This window comes from Brachyistius frenatus, unplaced genomic scaffold (assembly GCF_029030835.1).
Source record: "Brachyistius frenatus isolate BFR_SWC_R1_liver_20210118 unplaced genomic scaffold, ASM2903083v1 Contig_13, whole genome shotgun sequence".
NCBI classification, from domain to species: Eukaryota; Metazoa; Chordata; class Actinopteri; family Embiotocidae; genus Brachyistius; species Brachyistius frenatus.
Window position 1 is genome coordinate 608,197 of NW_027210612.1, and position 18,315 is coordinate 626,511.

The 18,315-nt window shown below is 41.3% G+C and overlaps 2 protein-coding genes across 4 annotated transcripts; both read left to right on the plus strand.

The window, feature by feature from the left end:
• Positions 1 to 476: 476 nt before the first annotated feature.
• LOC138617553 (phosphoglycerate mutase 1-like) lies at positions 477 to 6,218 on the plus strand. Its single transcript, XM_069692636.1, has 4 exons — positions 477 to 775; positions 3,083 to 3,357; positions 3,995 to 4,175; positions 4,756 to 6,218. Exons 1-4 carry the CDS (start codon positions 637 to 639, stop codon positions 4,923 to 4,925), a joined length of 765 nt encoding a protein of 254 aa, XP_069548737.1. The 5' UTR covers positions 477 to 636; the 3' UTR covers positions 4,926 to 6,218.
• A 518-nt stretch (positions 6,219 to 6,736) lies between these two features.
• On the plus strand, positions 6,737 to 16,987 carry slf2 (SMC5-SMC6 complex localization factor 2). 3 transcript variants are annotated; one of them, XM_069692633.1, is made up of 19 exons: positions 6,737 to 6,896; positions 7,938 to 8,482; positions 8,801 to 8,846; positions 9,450 to 10,609; positions 10,744 to 10,823; positions 10,919 to 11,032; positions 11,146 to 11,313; positions 11,439 to 11,544; positions 11,636 to 11,723; positions 11,820 to 11,961; positions 12,086 to 12,173; positions 12,271 to 12,447; positions 13,244 to 13,338; positions 13,476 to 13,563; positions 13,692 to 13,814; positions 13,971 to 14,048; positions 14,174 to 14,260; positions 15,314 to 15,382; positions 15,476 to 16,987. In XM_069692633.1, exons 2-19 carry the CDS (start codon positions 7,997 to 7,999, stop codon positions 15,689 to 15,691), a joined length of 3,411 nt encoding a protein of 1,136 aa, XP_069548734.1. In that variant the 5' UTR covers positions 6,737 to 6,896; positions 7,938 to 7,996; the 3' UTR covers positions 15,692 to 16,987. The 3 variants fall into 3 exon arrangements, with proteins under 3 accessions (XP_069548734.1, XP_069548736.1, XP_069548735.1); XM_069692635.1 differs by having other exon boundaries at positions 9,453 to 10,609; XM_069692634.1 differs by lacking the exon at positions 6,737 to 6,896 and adding an exon at positions 7,258 to 7,598.
• The last annotated feature ends 1,328 nt before the right edge of the window (positions 16,988 to 18,315 follow it).

An 18,315-nucleotide genomic window follows, 5' to 3' on the forward strand; every position in this document is an offset into this window, starting at 1 on the left:
ATACAGAGATACAGACATATAGATGATGGATACAGATATATAGATAATAGATACAGACATACAGACATATAGATGATAGAGACAGACTTACAGACATATAGATGATAGATAGAGATACAGACATATAGATGATGGAGACAGACATTAATTGATAGATATAGACATATAGGTGATGGATACAGACATTAATTGATAGATACAGACATATAGGTGATGGATACAGACATTAATTGATAGATACAGACATATAGGTGATGGATACAGACATTAATTGATATATATAGACATATAGACTCATTGGGTGTAAAAGAGAGACATTAAGAAAAGTCAATAAAGTTCAATGTACAGCACGAAGGTCACAGAGCGCCCCTGCCGCTGACGCCCACCTCTGCCATTGGTTGAGAAATAAAAGCAACGTCACTTAATGGAATCTGATTGGATATGAAAACCAGGAAGTGGGGGAGTAACCAATCCACGGGATAAAAGGCTTTGACGGCAGCGAGTACACCCGTTTGGTCTCTGGAGTTCCGATTCATCATCCTATATATATATATATATATATATATTAAAAAAAATAGTTTAATTAACTGATTTATATTGATTTAAGCGACTAGCAGAGATATATTCTTATAAATCATGGCGGTCTACAAGCTGGTGCTGATTCGCCACGGAGAGAGCAACTGGAACCAGGAGAACCGGTTCTGCGGCTGGTTTGATGCAGATTTGAGCGCGACCGGGGAAAAGGAGGCAAAGAGAGGCGGACAGGCCCTGAAAGGTGAGCGGGCAAGCCATTCATTTTCTCCCCTCATTCACTGTAATATCTCTGACATGCCGTCGGTCAGAGCTGGTTGCGTAATCGCTTCCGCATGCATCAGGTCGTGGACCGCCCAACTGAGCCCAAACCCCTCAGGAGGACGTGCACACGTGCAGAAACGATGCTCGTGTGTGGCTGTCCTGGTGCAGTGGTAGTAAAAGTCTATATATGGACTTTCTTACTTAACCCTCCTGTTATGTTTCAAAGTTTGAAAATCTAGAAAAAAAATATTTTAAAGTACTTTTTCCTGTATCAAACTTCTTCTGCTTGACTTAATTAGTGTAATCAACGTAATACAATATATATATATATATATATATATATATATATATCATGTATTTGCAACCCTTCCCTGCAGGTTTATATTACAGAGATGATGTTTGGGTCAATTTGACCCAGCAGTGAAGGTGGAGGCTATAAGGGGTCAAAAGGGTCAAGTTTAGACCATTTCTTTCTTTGAAAATGTGAGACAGTCTTTCTTCCTCCCTCCCACCATGTTTCACCCCATTTCTCACACGTACACACACACACACACACACACACACACACACACACACACACACACACACACACACACACACACACTATTTCATCCCAATCTCACACGCACTTGTGCGAGAAATACAGATACTATTTTGACGAGAACCTTTTTTTTTCCCGTGGGAAAACTGCACCCACGCTTAGCGGGAGAGGGGCGAAACATACAAAATGGTTCCTGAGGAGTCCTACCAACTATACACTCTGCAGATACATACAAGTCAGCAGCTTACTGTAGGACAACATGAGCAACAGAAACAAAAGGATGGAGGCTCTGAGCACATCTTTGATCACGACGGTGAAACAGAGGAGGATGTGTCTGAAGATGAAGACCGTCTTGAGGTCAATTCAGATTATAATGGGACTGATTATGAACCATCACATGAGGAAAGTGATAGACCGGTTCCTCCAAGCGAGACATTCGTGTCAAAAAATCTTGAAATACAGCGGTCATCCTCACCCGATACGCATCAGCCGAGACCGTCTGCCGAAAATATTGTAAAGACAGTGCCAGGCTCAACCAGGACGGCGGTGACTCGTGTCACGGACATCAAGTCAGCTTTTGAGATGGTCATTCAAAACTCAATACAGAAAGTCATTCTAGAAATGACTGATCTAGAAGGGACACGTGTTTTGGGGGAGAAGTGGAAGGAGCTGGATGAAACGCAATCCTTATGACTCGATTTGGCTTGATTTTGAGTGAGCGGGTCAATATGACCCTGAACAGCAGAGGTGTCTCATCTCTATTTATCTACATCACCCCATGAAAAAAAAGAAAGTTTCAAAATGCAAATGAAATTCAGGGAAAAAAAAAATACATGTTACGGTAGACTAATGCAATTTATATCTAGGTTTTTCCAATGTACCTAAGAAATAGTTTGAACATGTATTTTTCATGAAAACGAGTGAGTTATCCTCATTGAACTACGATCTATGGAGGGGTGAATAACTCCATTACACTAAAAACTGATTGAATTGTTAGTAATGGTGTTGGTGGTGAGGTACAAACTATATTTATTAGGATTTTTTGGTTTCTGACAACTTTTGGATGATTGACCCGGGAACATCATAGCTGTACCTAAGAAACGAATATAAAAGGAGGGTTAAAACATGCAAAGAAAAACACTGGAAAGCAAAGCACCTATTTGGGGGTCATGTTGTTAGATGTTCATCATCATGCATCTGGTTTGTTCTTGTTCAGCAGAGACATAAAGGGCTTCTGATTTTTACTGAGAATAAACCAGGCTGCTATGTAACGACAGCTACAACCATTAGTTCATTAACCAGATAGAAAATGTTTCAGTCATTTTTTTAAGCAAAGAAAAAAAGAGCCAAACTTGCTCTGGTCGCTGCTGCTTTTCTCTTTTTTGTGTATACAGTAAATTTTACTGTATTATATTATCATAAGGTTAGGGTCGAAAAATGAATGCCGAAGACATCATCTTAGGGTCGGAGAAATTGTGAATGTCATTTTTGATAAATTGATAAATCAAGAAAATAAAAGTCAGACTAATTGATGACGAAAAAGTTTTTTGTTGCAACTCTAAATGCAGCTACAAGACACCATGTATTTTCAGTATGGATCACATCAAACCTAAATTATAAATGCTGGAGAGTTAAGAAAACTAACCGGTGCAGCAGTTATTCCCGGAAATGACAGAACAAACCTGAAAGGAAAAAGTCACAGTAATCAAAAATACTCCCGTGTCTCTCACTCTCTGAAACGCACAGACGCCGACTTCCAGTTTGACATTTGCTACACCTCTGTGCTGAAGCGGGCCATCAGGACACTGTGGCTGGTCTTGGACGGCACTGACCAGATGTGGGTGCCGGTGCATCGGACCTGGCGGCTCAACGAGCGCCACTACGGAGGCCTGACGGGGCTGAACAAGGCTGAGACGGCCGCCAAGCACGGAGAGGCTCAGGTCAAGATCTGGAGGCGCTCGTTTGACATCCCTCCCCCTTCCATGGGCCCAGAACATGACTACTACACCACCATCAGCAAGGTGAGATAGGATATCTGCAGTGCATACACACAACCAAGGAGTTTTGTTGGCCTGAGAGGAAAAGAAAGGTTTTGTACATATTGACCAAGTTGATCAGCTAACTCCTCACAGCCGTGACAAAAGAGGAGGCATGACTTGAACATATCTCTGTGTTCAGGCCCAATAACCAGCTGTGTCGCCATCTATGACTGAAATCAGCAGAAATGACTGCAGTGTTTAGAGAGAAAATAGTGGATGTAAGCTCATGTGTCTCCGTCAACTTGAATATTCAATTATTTTTACACATTTAGACAATAGTGAAAATAAAACCTGCAAATGATATGAATATAGTTTCCTACTATTTACTTGCAGGAGCTTCAATGCTATTACCTAGTGGCATGTTCAATGTGAGTTAATATATGACTGGCAAGGATGAGCTCTTGTTGGTTCAAGTTTAAAGTTCAGTCACAAACTGTCATGTCGTGACGCGTGCAGGCTAAGGTTAAGATGTAATTAAACCACTACTTGTATTTAGGTGCTCTGTCTTCACCGACGTTGGGAGCAAATATATTTTTAATAAGAACATTCAAGGTAATGCATCGCTTTATTGTGTCTATTCTCTTATTTACTTTGCACGGTGACACTGTCTTCCTTGCAGGATCGTCGCTATGCAGACCTTAGTGAGGACCAGCTGCCTTCCTGCGAGAGCCTGAAGGACACCATCGCGCGGGCGCTGCCCTTCTGGAACGAGGAGATCGCCCCTCAGATCAAACAGGGGAAGAGGGTGCTCATCGCTGCCCACGGAAACAGTCTGCGGGGGATTGTCAAGCACCTCGAGGGTTGGTGGCACTACGGAGTTTAAACACGGAGCTTCAGCTCCGTGGGCTCGTCTCTGATTCAGCAAGTGTCATGCTTTGTCACACATTTTCCAAATTTCATTCCTCATCTCAAATGACTATGGAAACAAATTTTTAAGAGAGGAACTGAGATTTTCTGTAAAGACCAGTGTGTGCACTCACGCATTCCAGTAGATAATCTGTAGAAAGACACTTAAATGTTCTTAAATTTACCACTTAAATCTTATTTGTGAAATATGAATACTTTAACATGATGAGAGTTTTACGCTCCACAAACATGAAAGACTTTTGAAATAATTGTTCCCCCTTGCTGACAAAGTTTTGGTCCTTCAGTGTTCAGTTTGACTACTTGTCTGATTATTGGTTTCTTGTAAAAAAAAAAAAAAAAAATTGACAGTAAGCAATAAAGAAACTGTAGTTTGCAGTTTGTTATTGTAATTTACTTAAACTGTGTCACAGGTCCACAGAGTTGCCAACAATCTTTGTAAGAATAGTGAATGCATGCAGTACACTGAATAGAAGCACAAATGGTGTAACTGTTCCTTCTTGCTTCCCCCCGCAGGAATGTCAGATGAAGCCATCATGGAGCTGAACCTGCCAACGGGCATCCCCATCCTCTACGAGCTCGACAAGAACTTGAAGCCCATGAAGCCGATGCAGTTCCTGGGAGACGAGGAGACCGTACGCAAAGCCATGGAGGCCGTTGCGGCTCAGGGAAAGGTCAAGAAGTAAAGCGCCAGAAAAGCCCCCTCTGTGTACGATGGTATAGGTTGTTCCTAACAGCTGGCCTCAGATTAGTGTTTTTCCTAAATTCCTAATTTATTTTGGGTTGTAATACGTGATGAATATACAGTACGCTGTTGTCAAAGGCAACCCCACTCTACTTGCTCAGTGCAGGGGAGCAGTGCATTGTGAATCACCGGGGTGGATTCGAGCCGTGGGAGCCTCAGCTCTCAAGAGATTGTAAATCATTTTGGCTAAACTGGAACAATATTTTTAAAACTTTTAAGAGGTAAGCATTCAACCGAAATGAACAGTGTTGCAAGTAAAGGGAGTATTTTCAATATGTATGAATTATTATTTTATTTTTTTATTTTTGAAAAAGAAGTCAATCTTTGGCTGTGGAATATCTGACTGTCAGAGGAAACGGTAAATAACAGAGAAAGGGGTGAAATCCTGCCTGTGGCCACTCTGCCACAGTCAGCTGTGAACATGCGGCGACAGTGTTTGTTTTGATGCTTCACGCGTCTAAGGTTGGCAACATAATTTACACATGGAGAGGAGACCTCTGTTTGCCTACGCTTACTGTACATGGTATGTCTTAGGGTAGTGGGATATTGTAGTCGACTGAAGATGAATTTAAAACATTTACACTCGGTGGATATTATTAGATTTAATATTTTATTTCTAACAGAAAAGGTTCCACTGAAGTGTACATAACATTTTTTTAGCTCACTTTTCAAAGCATTTATCTGATGCGTTTCCCTAAAAGGGGATGTCATTTTGCAATCTCTTGAGAGCGGGATTGGACAGTACACCCAAACAGTCCTTTTCTCTTACTTTGTCTAAGGATGAAATTTGTGCTGTCTCCTTGTATGTTGGTGCTGAGCGTCTCGTATCTTACAATTTATGCGTTTGTCTTTATGTTTTGAATGGTGCCAAACACTGTATATGTGATGAATCCATTTTCTGGATTATGGTTCCAAATTTTCACAATATTATTGTCTATTTTTAGGTCTACTTTTAACCGGTATCTTTTTTTTCTGTGTTTGACCACCTTTGGTGTGTCATAACCTCCTGGTGTCACAGTATTCATGTGCCTCCTGCTCCTACATTCCTACATTAAATGCTTGCAGCCACATAAAGCAGCAGCGTTTTAGGCAAACAACCCGTGAATTAAATATCCCATTGTGTTTTATAGTATTAAAGTCTCTCTTTATCAAATATGATTCCTTCTGTGTTGGCTAAATGTACCCTGAAAGCTCTGCTCTAATAAATGTACAATTCTGGGCAAATCTGTTTTAATATGTTCCTGTCATTTTATTTTTTTATGTTTTCGTTAGAGATGAATACGCTTTTTTTTTTTCCAATTATTGATTGGAGTTATGTGCCAACATCAAGTCTTGCTAGAGGTCACGCTATTATAATTAATTTGTTTACTAACCAGATTTAGGCAGATTTTTTTTTCAAGCTGATCAGTAATTTTTCAGTCCCAAAAACTTAAATCAACAGCATAATTTAAAATACATCACATTTGTGAAATAATGATAATGTATGAAATGCTTACAGAAGTATAGAGCTTTGCCAAAATATAAATGTAGCTCGATTATTCTTTTATTATTATTATTATTATTTTATTTTTTCTTATTACTAACAATCCAGTTAACAATTCCTTAAATTGGTCACATATGATTTTACATAACAATAACCACCAGCATAAACAGTCAGACGTATTTTGTAAATACCTGAAGGCAAAATGACGACAGAGGGAAGAACCTCGGCGGAATATCCGTCTGACGTAAATACTTCCGGACTCCAAGTCCCATGATGCAGTTCGCGCAAGCGGGAGAAGACCTGGATATGATGAGATGATTCTTAGCATTTGAGCCCTTCAGCGTCTCTCTATTGCCGCCGTATGGTCTCACAGACAGCCTTTCCAAACCTCGAAATGAGGACGGCGACAGAAAAGCGAGGCGACACCCTGTAAGGAAACCTACGGACTCGTGTTTGCGCGCCGATGCTAAGTTGCTAGCGCGTTAGCCAGCTAGCTGAGCATCACTTCCTGGAACAACAACGTGCTAATGTTCATTGTGTATTGTAAAGTCAGGCGGCTGCACGTACGTGTGCGCGGCTGTCGGCGTTAATGTCGGAGCGAGCCGAACGAGATGCGAGGAGTTAATTCAAACTTTTAACACTTGTCAGGCTGTTAAAAACGATGTAAACACGTTTAGCAGGGGGGCTAATGTTAAGTTAGCTTTTCTTTTTCTTCCCCCCCCCCCCACTTCCGACCGCCGGTCTTTGTACTGGTCCACCTTGTGTTTGCTTGTTAACGCCGCGTTTGGTTGCGGTAGATGTTTTCACGTGACACCGCTGCGCTGATCTTCACTGTTATCAAGTTCAAAGAGCTTATTTGTTGCTGATTCACGTCAGAGTTAAACACCTTGAAGCTCCCCGACCATGTGTACTGCTCGCTGGTCTCGTGCTGTGATTGGTGGACAGACATTATTGTCCTCACTCGGATGACCCGCAGGTGTTGTTGTTTTTATTTGCCTGAGGTTCCCCGCGCTGTTTGGGTTTCTTTCCTCGTCTTCTTTGAACAATGCGTCGTAAAACTTGCATTATTGTCGTCTTGGTGACAAATCTGACGTCTGGTGTTTTTACACGATGTTTCCTCAAGGAGAAAAGGTGGGTCAGATCCGACACCGTCAGGGCTTGTTTTGGTTTTTATATCGGGAAAATACCCGTGTATTGTGCTGTATATTTAGATAAGCTGTAGCAAAAATTTTGTTTTCAACTTGATTTGCCTTTGTGGACATGTTGAATCTGAGGTGCGGTTGATGTGGACAAAATATCATATTCTTGATCAAGTATCTCTGAAGCTATTGTCACGACATTAGAGGGATGACTGTTTGTGCTTTCACAAAGTATTTACACGATGGCATTTTTGATGAATAATCCTCAGCAATGTGGGTGTAAATGTTTCTGACAACGTCATAAAATCAGTATCTTTCTTCTGCGTTTTAGTGAAGGGTGAAGGACCTTGCCCTCCAGCGTCGCTCACATCTTCTCACCAGGAGACTCCAATGAAGCCCTCCCAGGTCCCGAACCGGCTTTCTCATTCACCATCCAGGAGAGTGTTGCCAATTCAAAGACCTGAGCTGTCCCACGGGAACAGACCAGGTCCACATCAGCACACTCCTCAACCCCTGGGTCCAATCCGTTTATCAGAGTTTTTTCCAAGCAGCCCAGCGAACATCGACTCCTCAGTGAACTTGCCCCATCCTACGCCAAAGGACACACTGGGTCCTCTGACGAACTCTGCGCAAGCAAGGCCCGGGCTTTTCTGCTCATCTCGACTTGTCGACTCAACCCAGACTGATAACTCGTCTAAAAGGCCACATCCCTCAACTCCCAGTGCTTCTCTCCCTGCATCCCCACAGTTCATGAAGAGCTCAAGTAACCACTCCCCTTCGTCTTACATCAGGGGAGATCAGCTGACTGAATCCAATGTTATTTCGTCTAACTCAGGAAGCAAAAATGTTGCAGCACAAAGACAAGAATCAAATAAGGTATTGTTTTCTCCCTTTTTGATATGATGATTGATAAAACCAAGCTGTGGCGCTGGTCAAGTACCCCAACTTTCTGGCTCGCGCACAGAACAGAATTTGTAATATGTAATATTCTGAAACAGACCGCAGCTGGATGATGCGGACAAGTCTCCGATGAGTTCAAGACAATTTTCCAGCTGTTTAATGAGTTTGTTTACTGATTTTTTTTAAAAAAAATTTAACTTGACAGTCCCGGGTGTAACTTGGTCTTTGATCCACAGTAAAAGTGTTAATGATGTTAAATCACGAAATGAAGTCTGAACTTTTTACTTTTTGTAGATCCAACAAAATGAACGAAGACCTTCAAGTGAAAAGTTTTTTCCAGGTAATGTCAAAGTGAATTACTTATCTACTAAATTCATACACAGATTTGTAAGGGTGTATTTCTTTTCCTTTAGTAAAATTAACATCAAATTTGACGTCACTATACGTTTCCTGAAATAAAAGATTTTATTTATGTCTTTTTCTGTCTCCAGCAGTGGACTTAAATAGCTACAAAACAGATTATCTTTTGTTTTGTGTACTGCTTACGTGCATAGTTTAACTATGCCCTCTTTGCAACTTCCTGGTCATAAAGCTGTAAACAAATAAATGCCGGCAAATTATCTGGTTAGCACTTGAGTTGTTTACCGACGCTGAAAGCAGCAAATTCTCCCATTTGAATACCCGGAATCATTAAATGTTTGATGTTTTCGGTTGAAAAAAAAGATTTAAATTGTTATGAGAATAGATACCAGGTCATTTTTCTGTAGCAGATTAACCGTGTCTTGGGATCAGATTGTGGTGTAAATAACTGGTGTAATTATCTTGATTTAATCACACAATTGGTAGCATAATAAATTCTGGAAACACTGACGTCGGGAGACATTTGTAAACACTGAATATCGGTGAAAGAAAAGATTTTATTTATGTCTTTTTCTGTCTCCAGCAGTGGACTTGAATGGCTCGCCCCACAAGAGGCACAGGGATTTTGAGCACTGTCACGAGAATGCCAAGAAGCTTCGTTTTCAGGGTGCAAACTCTGGCAAAACACAGACAACAAAACCCACTGTTGGCAACTCACCCAGCACTTCACTTGTCTCTCAGCTGTCATTTAAGCAGTCTCCAGTCGTGGAACTGTCACCCAAAACCACAGATTTCCATCTGCGTACGTATCCAGCGGCTGGGCAGTCATCATGGCCGGAGACGACTTCCACATTCAAACCCAACCAGTCGAGCGGCATATCATTGTCACCTAAACATTGTGCAAGGAGACCGCTATCAATGGGGGTAAAGCAAGCCTACATAAATGCTTTTCACAATCAAACCGTGACACTAAGAGAGATAAGATCATCTTCGAAGCCGGGTGGAGACGGTGGGAAAAAGCGAAACGAGGAGAACAATAAAAGGGACAAATCAAGCACTTTGTTATCCTCCGAGGCTCATCAGAAGGACAGTAATAGCTCACATAATGCCGAGTTCAGCAGCCACCGCTCTGCTCATACTGCCTGCAGTCCCTCAGTCCTACCAGGCAAGACCCCGAGCAGAAAATTGGACAGCAGCACTTCCAAACCAACTTCCGAACCAAATTCGGGTTCTCTGAGTTGTCGCACAGGAGAGCAGAATAAAACTTCTGGTGCACGGAAACATTTTGTAAATTACGCCGATATAGACGGGCTTTTCACCCCTGATCCCATCACTCATGTAGTCGCCCCTCATAATCCAACTGCAAAACCCAAGATAAATGGGGAAACGATCAAATCGTCCACCTCGGAGAAAGGCTGTTTATCCAGCGCTGCATCCAGCTCATGCACCCCAGTCACGCATCCACCCGACTCTTCCCAGTCTCGACCGCTGGAAAGGCAGGCAAGTGAAGGGGGTGGACAGCGGGTGAATGAAGAGGATCCCCCAGATGTGGAGCTGGACCTGGGCCTGAGCTTCGCCCTAGATTGGGATGAAAGCCAGAGTTTCAATAGCAGTGAGGATGAGGAACTCATTTCCCTGCAGGAGATAATGCGGCCTGTCGCCAAACCGCCTCCAGATACCCCGGAGAAAGGGGCCTTCTCGGAGCCGAGTACACCTGGACAGCACAGCTGCCGCACAAAAACTGTAAGCCCCACACGGTTTGTCTTTGTTGTATATGACGTTATGTATTATGATAAGCTCACCGAGCTAAAGGACAATAAAACTCAAGTTGTATCTCTGTTTGGCTCTTAAATGCCACCTACTGTTTCCCACGGCAGCCATTGCCATCCAACACAAAGACCGGCATCTACAAGAACAACCTCGACCAGATGCTGAAGGAAATACAGACCAGTAAAAAGTATATTATTCACACAATTTCCTTCCCATCACCTTTTGATTTTGAGCCACACACAAGAGGATTTAACCTTTTTCTGTGTGCTTTGTATCCATCAGAGCTAAAGAGACTGAGAATCAGCTTCTCACTGCATGCGAGGAGGACCTGCTGAGGATAACTGAATATGAGGAGATGGTGGAGAACCAGGAGCAGGGCATCTCCTCTGAACATCAGTAAGGCCCACAGATGCATGTTGGTACACGACACCCTGGTCACTGACCCACAGTCCTCGCACTGTAGCTCACTGTAAACTGCATTTTGTGTCTTGTTGCGATTTGTTTCGCAGGGAATTCCTGCAGCGCTACTCGTTGATGTCGAACGCAATCAGGGAGGTTCCTCCAGGAGAAGTCGTGTTCAACCTGGAGAAATTTGGCCAGCTCTTCGACCAGGATACGCTGCAGTTTAAGCACTGCACGGTCAATCCTCGGGGGACGGCACAGAAAACACTTCTGTGGTGAGCTGTGTACATTTAAATTTGTTTCACTCGTCACTTTGTACTGTGCGATGTTGTGAAAATTGCAGCTTCTATTGAAAGTTATTATAATCTTTCTCCACTTATATTCCCCCGCTTTATATCAGGTCGAGCCGAGCTCAGCTGAGATTGCACGTGATTGTTGGATTGTTCCAGGAAACCTTCGACTGTAGCTCGCCCTGTCCACCTCAGGTTTCCTGTTTCCTATTCAAGGTATGCCCAACACACACCTGTAACATGTTGTTAGAGAGCTTGTTGTCCAAAAGTTTAAGCTTTGGCAGTAATTCTTTGTTTATCTTGTCAGATGATGTCAGTCCATTGTGAGAGGATTGTGTCTGAAAAGATACTACAGGCCCTGTGTGACATCGCCTGCACTGCTGCTTATCAGATAGGTCAGCGTCACTCCCACCTCATGCTTTCTGTATTTTTCTATATGGGTGAATAATGTTAAAACATGTGGTATGTTTTTTTTTTTTTTTTTTCCTCAGTGGAAAAAGGAAGCCAAGAGTTTAAAGTGTGGGTGCCCACTATAGCCGATGTGATGCTGGTTCTAATGAATATGGGAGCTGCATTTGTTACACTCTTCCCTTTTGAGAATCTACAGCCTCCGTTCACAGAAGGAGATTTGCTGTAAGCACCATTACGATGTGACTCATTCATCTTCTTGCCTTTAATTATTAAACCTAACGTGCGAGCTGAAGGTTTTTGGATTCGTTGTCTTTTTAAGGAGTTGAATTTCTGTGTGTTGTTGTAGGAAGGACATCAATATGAAAAGCGGGAGTCCTTCCACCAACAAAGAGCAGATTACTTTCCCAGAGCACAACTGCAATAGCATCTTGAAGGTGAAACATGGCAGGAAACAAGATGATCGATAAGAACTGTTTCCAAGCACAGCATCACCATTCATTCTTGGTTGTGTTTCCCGGCTCCTGTTTGCAGTACCTGTCGTTCTGTATGAACCTGTGCCCACGTGCGTACAGCGACGACGAGCTGCTGCTGCTGCTAGTAATGGTGGGTCGGGTCAGCCTGGACTCGCAGCTCATCCTCCAGTCCAGTGTGGAACTGTACGTTCTTCAGTATCGACTCGTCGACAGCATCAGATCCTGGGACACTATGGTCAGTGGACGAACACCTTTGAGTCTTTAGATTTGCCAAAATTTCAGCAGGGATCGTGACAAACATGGGTTGCGATCCAAAAAGTTCGGACGGTTCTGTTGCGCACAAACGAAGTGCAGCCCGTTGACGGCCACAGACGACGGGGCAAATGTTTTTCTTTGACGCCTGAAAACGTTCCAGTAGAACTCGGTGTTGACAGTCTGACATTTGCGGGACTGTGCACCATGTGTTCGTCACCCAGGGTCAAAGAAGAGCCACCTGATTGCTCCCGACCTGACGCGCCCTCTTCGGTCTTGGACAGTGATGTTCTGCCCCTCTTGAAACATAAATGCCACTCGAAACATCTCACCCAGCTCATTGCCTCGTTGCCGCCGGCTTTCGGAAGCATTTCAGAGGTCTCTGTTGCTGATTTCACGTGTTCGACAAAATTTGTTGGGAGCTCGCTGCTCAACTCTTTGGAGAAATCACAAATACGCACATACCATTGGTCACGAAAATGTGTCTAATTCTGGTGCTGATGTTGATCAAGCACTGTAACCAACTCATGAATGTTATGGTTTCCTCCTGCTTTGTGCAGGTCATGGTGTCGCGCACCGTTAATGAGCACTCGGAACCTTTTCCATCACGTCTTGTGTTCCCGTTGAAGCACAAGTTTATCTTTTTGCTGTTGTATTTGACTTTTCATTCATTCATCGTCAGTAAAGTTTAAAATCTAATTTTAAAGTCCTTGTTGATTCTTGTGCATTTATCTCCCCAGTTATTTAGTTCTTTATTATTTTTTCTTAAATGCCTTTAGCTGCCCAGAATCTGTAAGGCCCTCACTGATCTGACAGATGATCACCACAACATGTGTCTGCTAGTTCATCTGCTGCCTGACAACAAACATGGAACGTAAGTTTTTTTTTTTTAATTTTATATATTTCTGTTTTCTATCGCTCGTCTGCTTGTTACTTTTAGATATTTGATTTAAATTTATTGTTGTTGCAATAGCATACCATTAAAAATATTCCTTTTTATTGCTCGAATAGACAACTACGCCGACATCTGAGCCTGTCCATGATCTCTAAGCTGTTAGACGGAAGTAACACTTACACACCTACACAGGAAGAGTTTCAGGTAAACTTCATTTCATTGTAACCCTAAAACCTACACAGCACTAGAACTCTGGACACTTCTCTCGCACGGCTGTTTTGAAATCGTTAATGTCAGATAATTAAAGGTAAAGACTGTGTGTGGTGCTTCAGCTCTCTGACCTGAGGCCATACCTTCCCCGCATGCGACCCTCCGCTCTCCTCCGAGGACTGCTGAACTCATCCGGCACGAGTCGGAAAGATAAAGATGAGGACATGGCCACCTTAGACCAACAGGTGAGCAAAGGCCTTCGCTTTCAAGTTGTTCCAACCTAAAAATTTATTTTCGATTTTACTCGTAAATGAATCTTAATTCACAGGACCTTAAATGAATTCCATAGTGAGAAAATTAAACGTGACTTTGTGGATTTTTGCATTTATTGTGCTTGTCAGTCCTTCGACCTGTGCTACAGCCTTCTGAAATTGACAAACGAAGCATCCAAATATCAGCTCCTGCCAGCCCATCAGAAGGTAAGTTCTTTTTTTTTTTTTCCCCCACTCTTACTGGTCTTTAAAGTTTGAGCTGCTGTATTTTGGGGCATTTCAGATGTCAGATGGGGATATATCCTTCTGCATTTTGTTTTCCTGTCTCTCAGGAGCAGATGCTGTGTCTTTTGAACGAGCTGCAAACATATGTTAAGAGTGACATCAGAGAGAACGAGAAATGTCTTTATCGCTACAAGGTGAGTATACGTTCAAGAACTTCAGGTTTTTGTGTGTATCTGTGAATATTTTGGTGACGATTCAGACGCAGTAAAAAAAAACATTTTCTACATTACATTTAAAAGATTGCAGCTTGAAGGAAATTAGCTTTACAGCCAGTCATCGAAAACAAATATTATGCCAATACACTCGGTGACATTTAATAGGAAAAAGCCGACAGTCGACAGCACAGAAGCAGTGTATACAATGCAAATATTAGGGATAGAAAAATATTAATAATAAATATTACACCTATTTTCCAGCTGACAAAAACACATACTGTCAAGTGCTGTTCTTGGGGACATAAAAATAGAGGGCAGGTGTCTATAATCAAAGTGCCGTTTAATGGCTGCAGGTATAAGAGACGCTCTAGTGTGCTGTTTGGTTAAAGCATTCTTAAATTACATTACATTTCATTTGGTGCTGAAGACAGAAAGTTCAACTGTGGAGATCAAACATTGTGAAAGGATATTATTTTCTGACTCAAAGCACAGCTTACTATCAAGAACAGTGCTCATGTGTTTGTCCTCAGGAAGAAGATCATGTCTATATCCTGGATGTTCCTGTAGATCCTGTTGATAATACTGTTAAATCAGCAGATTCTTTTGGTGTTTGGGGGCTACATTTATCCTGATACAAGACTCATCACACCAAGAAAACACACACCCTTCTACAACTGCACAATTTCTCAGCAAGAATGGCTCGACTGCGTTAAACACCGAGGCCGAGTTGATGAGTAACGGCCTAGTTTTGCTTTGGGTCATCTCGAAAGTAACAAGTTGACCTGTCCGGTGTTCCACCTGCGTCATTACCTCTTGTTTATCCACTTTGTCAAAGCCTTTTGGCACCAAAGAGACAAGATTAACCGGTTTTACTCAGATGCCACTGAAACAGTGAGCCAGAGATTTACTTACCTCTTTGAATATGTAGACATTATCCATATTCACAGTCGGCAACATTTACATATCACTGCTGACCTATTTTCAGGGGCAATAGTCATCACGATAACGTGCACCTTCCTCCTCCCTCTACAGGTGAAGGACCTGGTGGCCAGAATCTACAACAAGTGGCTGATACTCATCCAGAAGACCGCGCCACTCAATGTACAGCAGTCACACATTCTTATACAAATGCTTTTTGCTTTGTCTCTCATAAGATAACAGCAGTATTACGACTTGTTCTTTTTCCTCCTGTAGGGAAGGCTGTACGATTTTTGGCAGCCTGTAGATTCCTTGACGAGCAGCTCGGAGACCCGAGAGGCTGAAGAGAGCACTAAGATGGAGCCTGTGATGGAGGAGGATGAGGAAGAGGAGGCAAACAGCACAACTGAAGAGAATGAAATTGTACCTATTTCTGAGGAGGAAGAGGAGGAAAAAGAAGACAACACACTGGAGGAAGAACATGAGACTTAACGGAAAGGAATGGAAAAATGTAGGGAAACAGTACCACAAATGACTCAAGCAAAACAGAAGAGGCAATAGAACTGCTGGTTTGAACCAAGTGGTTTCAGAGGTGCAACTTTAAGCCGTGTAAAATGTAAAGTGCACCGACGTTGAGATTTAGACTGCTTGGAACAAGGGAAACGTCTCATTTGGAAGCATCAGGTGATTTTCAGCCATGTCCACACTGTCGGTCTAAATCTGATTTATGTGCATGAATCTGATCATAAGTAGCAGGTGTGAAAAGCAGAACTCCCCAAATCTTTTTCAAACCACATTTGTATGTTTTTAAATACTTTTCAAAGTGCCATTTGTGCAAGTCCGTTTGGGTGTGACTGCTTTGATCAAACTTCAGATGTTTTTTTTTTTTTTTTCATCTGTGCATTTTGACACCACATAGAGTTCACATGCACAGGAAGCATGCTGTTTTGATGTCAGAGGGAGCCGGTCACAGCCGGTCTGTCTTGAACTCACTCGTCCCAGGACGGCCTCCTCCGTCTCATTATTTTTTTTTTATAAAACCTGCTCAGAGGCTCCACATTGCCATGTTGACTGCAATTTTGGCTTGATTATGTCTTTGGTCTAACGAGACATTGTCATTACTAAAGCAACCGAAGTCAATAAGACTGAAAATGACCCAGAGACACAGATCAAATCGGATTGCATACGTAAAATATCAGATTTGGACTGAGAGTCTGAACACGGTTTTGTGTTATGAAGATTATTTATTTGTTTTCTAAGTTTTAATAGCCAATGCCTTAATGTTAAGCTCAATTTGCACTATTTACTAATGCTTCTCTTTCCTAAACCCTCAGGTTTTATTGTCTTCCAGTTAATAAACTAAAAAAAGAAAAAAAAAGAAAAGAAAACAAATTATATTAGTCTTTATCATTTTACATCATAAAGTTTGTTGAGGTCTGAAGCTGGGTCTACTTTTTGGTTAGTACTGCACAAAAAAACTAATACTGATTTAATATTTGTCTTTCGTGAAAAAATAACAATGTAATAACCTTTGTTAAGTTACTTCTTGCTGCACTTTTTGCACTTCATGTGAAAATGTGCATGCAGGTGGGTTACAAACTGCAGTTGCATATCTTGCCTATTTAATTAATTTTGTAAATAATTTCTGCATATGTTGTTTGTTGATTTATTGTTAAAGTTTCCCTCTTAATTGTGTGCATTTTGTAAGTTTTCCCTTTTTTTTACTTATTAAGAATATCTTTTTCATAGTTAATGCCAAATACAGAAAAATAAACTTTGTTTTCAAGGTAGCACAATTATTTATTTTCTTTATTCTTTCAATTATACCTCCTGGAGTGTTTGAGACTTTTTCATTTTAATACCTGAACAGTAACAACCGACTGCTCTTAAAAAAAAACATAACGTATCAAATTGTTGGTTGGCCTCATGATGTAGTCATAACTTATATACAGTAAAAACAATTTTTAACATTACTAATATATTTAGTATTCATATGACTATATGGTCAGAGATGAAGACCTGTCAGATTGATGGCCAGTTCAGTTATGAAGTGTCTGTTTTTGTAGTCATTTGTTCTAAAATGATGTTTTCCGAACCTCTCATTGTACTCGGTGGCAATCAGTAGCTGTCATTTAATTCAATATAAACGTATCATCCACATCATGTTGGTTATCTGCTGTAGCCTATTCACCATGAGTAAACATTACAGAGGCTGATATTTAGGTTTAAATAGAAATATTTCTGGGCGTGTCTTTTGCCAATATCAGATTGCCATCTGATATTTAGAAGTGTTCCTGTTTTGTAGCTGGTCATTGTGCGCCATCTCTCGTTTGTGATAGAATAGATTATTTAGTAAGTTTAAAATGAGTGTCAACATGGCTTCAGTACGACGGCGTGCTGGTTGAAAATAGGCTCACTACATCTATTCCATACGATGGTGGATGACGTATTCAGATCCTTTACTTAAGTCAAAATACCAATACAACAATGTAAAAGTACTTCATTACAAGTAAAAGTCCTGCGTGAAAAATCTTACTTAACTGAAAATACATAAGTATTAGAAGTAAAATGTAGCTTAGTTAAAGTCAAAGAACTGTATATATATTAGTACATATACTGACTGATATGTTATTATACGACATCATTATATTATTAGGAATACATCAGCGTGTAAGCAGCATGTTAGTGTTGTAGCTGCTGCAGGTGGAGTTTAAACTACTTTAAATCCAGTTTTACATCCAGGGACAGCAGATGAATTTGAGGGGTCATCAGATGATTACTGGGACAGGAAAGAAGGAAGAAAAAAAAAGTTCTGATTTGGACTTTTTCTTTAATCTATGATTATTGATGAGATATTGGGTCAATTGACTATTTAATGAAATGAAACGATGTGAGAAGTTTAAAGGGGGAAAAAAAAAATCCCCATTTAGTGGAGTTGTTTACAACTCAGACATGTACAATGTGACCTCAACTACACACTGTGAAATTGGCAATTTGTTGTAGTTTAAAATCTTGGGTGTACTATCAATTATGTCCAATCTTCATCTGAAAAGTAACTAAAGCTGTCAAATCAATGTAGAAGAGTAGAAAGTAGGCCACAATATTTCCCTCTGAAA

Bases quoted from the DNA above. Each gene is read 5' to 3' on its own strand.
- LOC138617553 (XM_069692636.1), top strand. From the start codon at position 637: ATGGCGGTCTACAAGCTGGTGCTGATTCGCCACGGAGAGAGCAACTGG. The intron at 3,358-3,994 runs GTGAGATAGGAT...TCTTCCTTGCAG, and splicing joins ACTACACCACCATCAGCAAG to GATCGTCGCTATGCAGACCT. The intron at 4,176-4,755 runs GTTGGTGGCACT...TTCCCCCCGCAG, and splicing joins GATTGTCAAGCACCTCGAGG to GAATGTCAGATGAAGCCATC.
- slf2 (XM_069692633.1), top strand. From the start codon at position 7,997: ATGAAGCCCTCCCAGGTCCCGAACCGGCTTTCTCATTCACCATCCAGG. The intron at 10,610-10,743 runs GTAAGCCCCACA...TTCCCACGGCAG, and splicing joins ACAGCTGCCGCACAAAAACT to CCATTGCCATCCAACACAAA. The intron at 13,815-13,970 runs GTGAGCAAAGGC...TGTGCTTGTCAG, and splicing joins TGGCCACCTTAGACCAACAG to TCCTTCGACCTGTGCTACAG.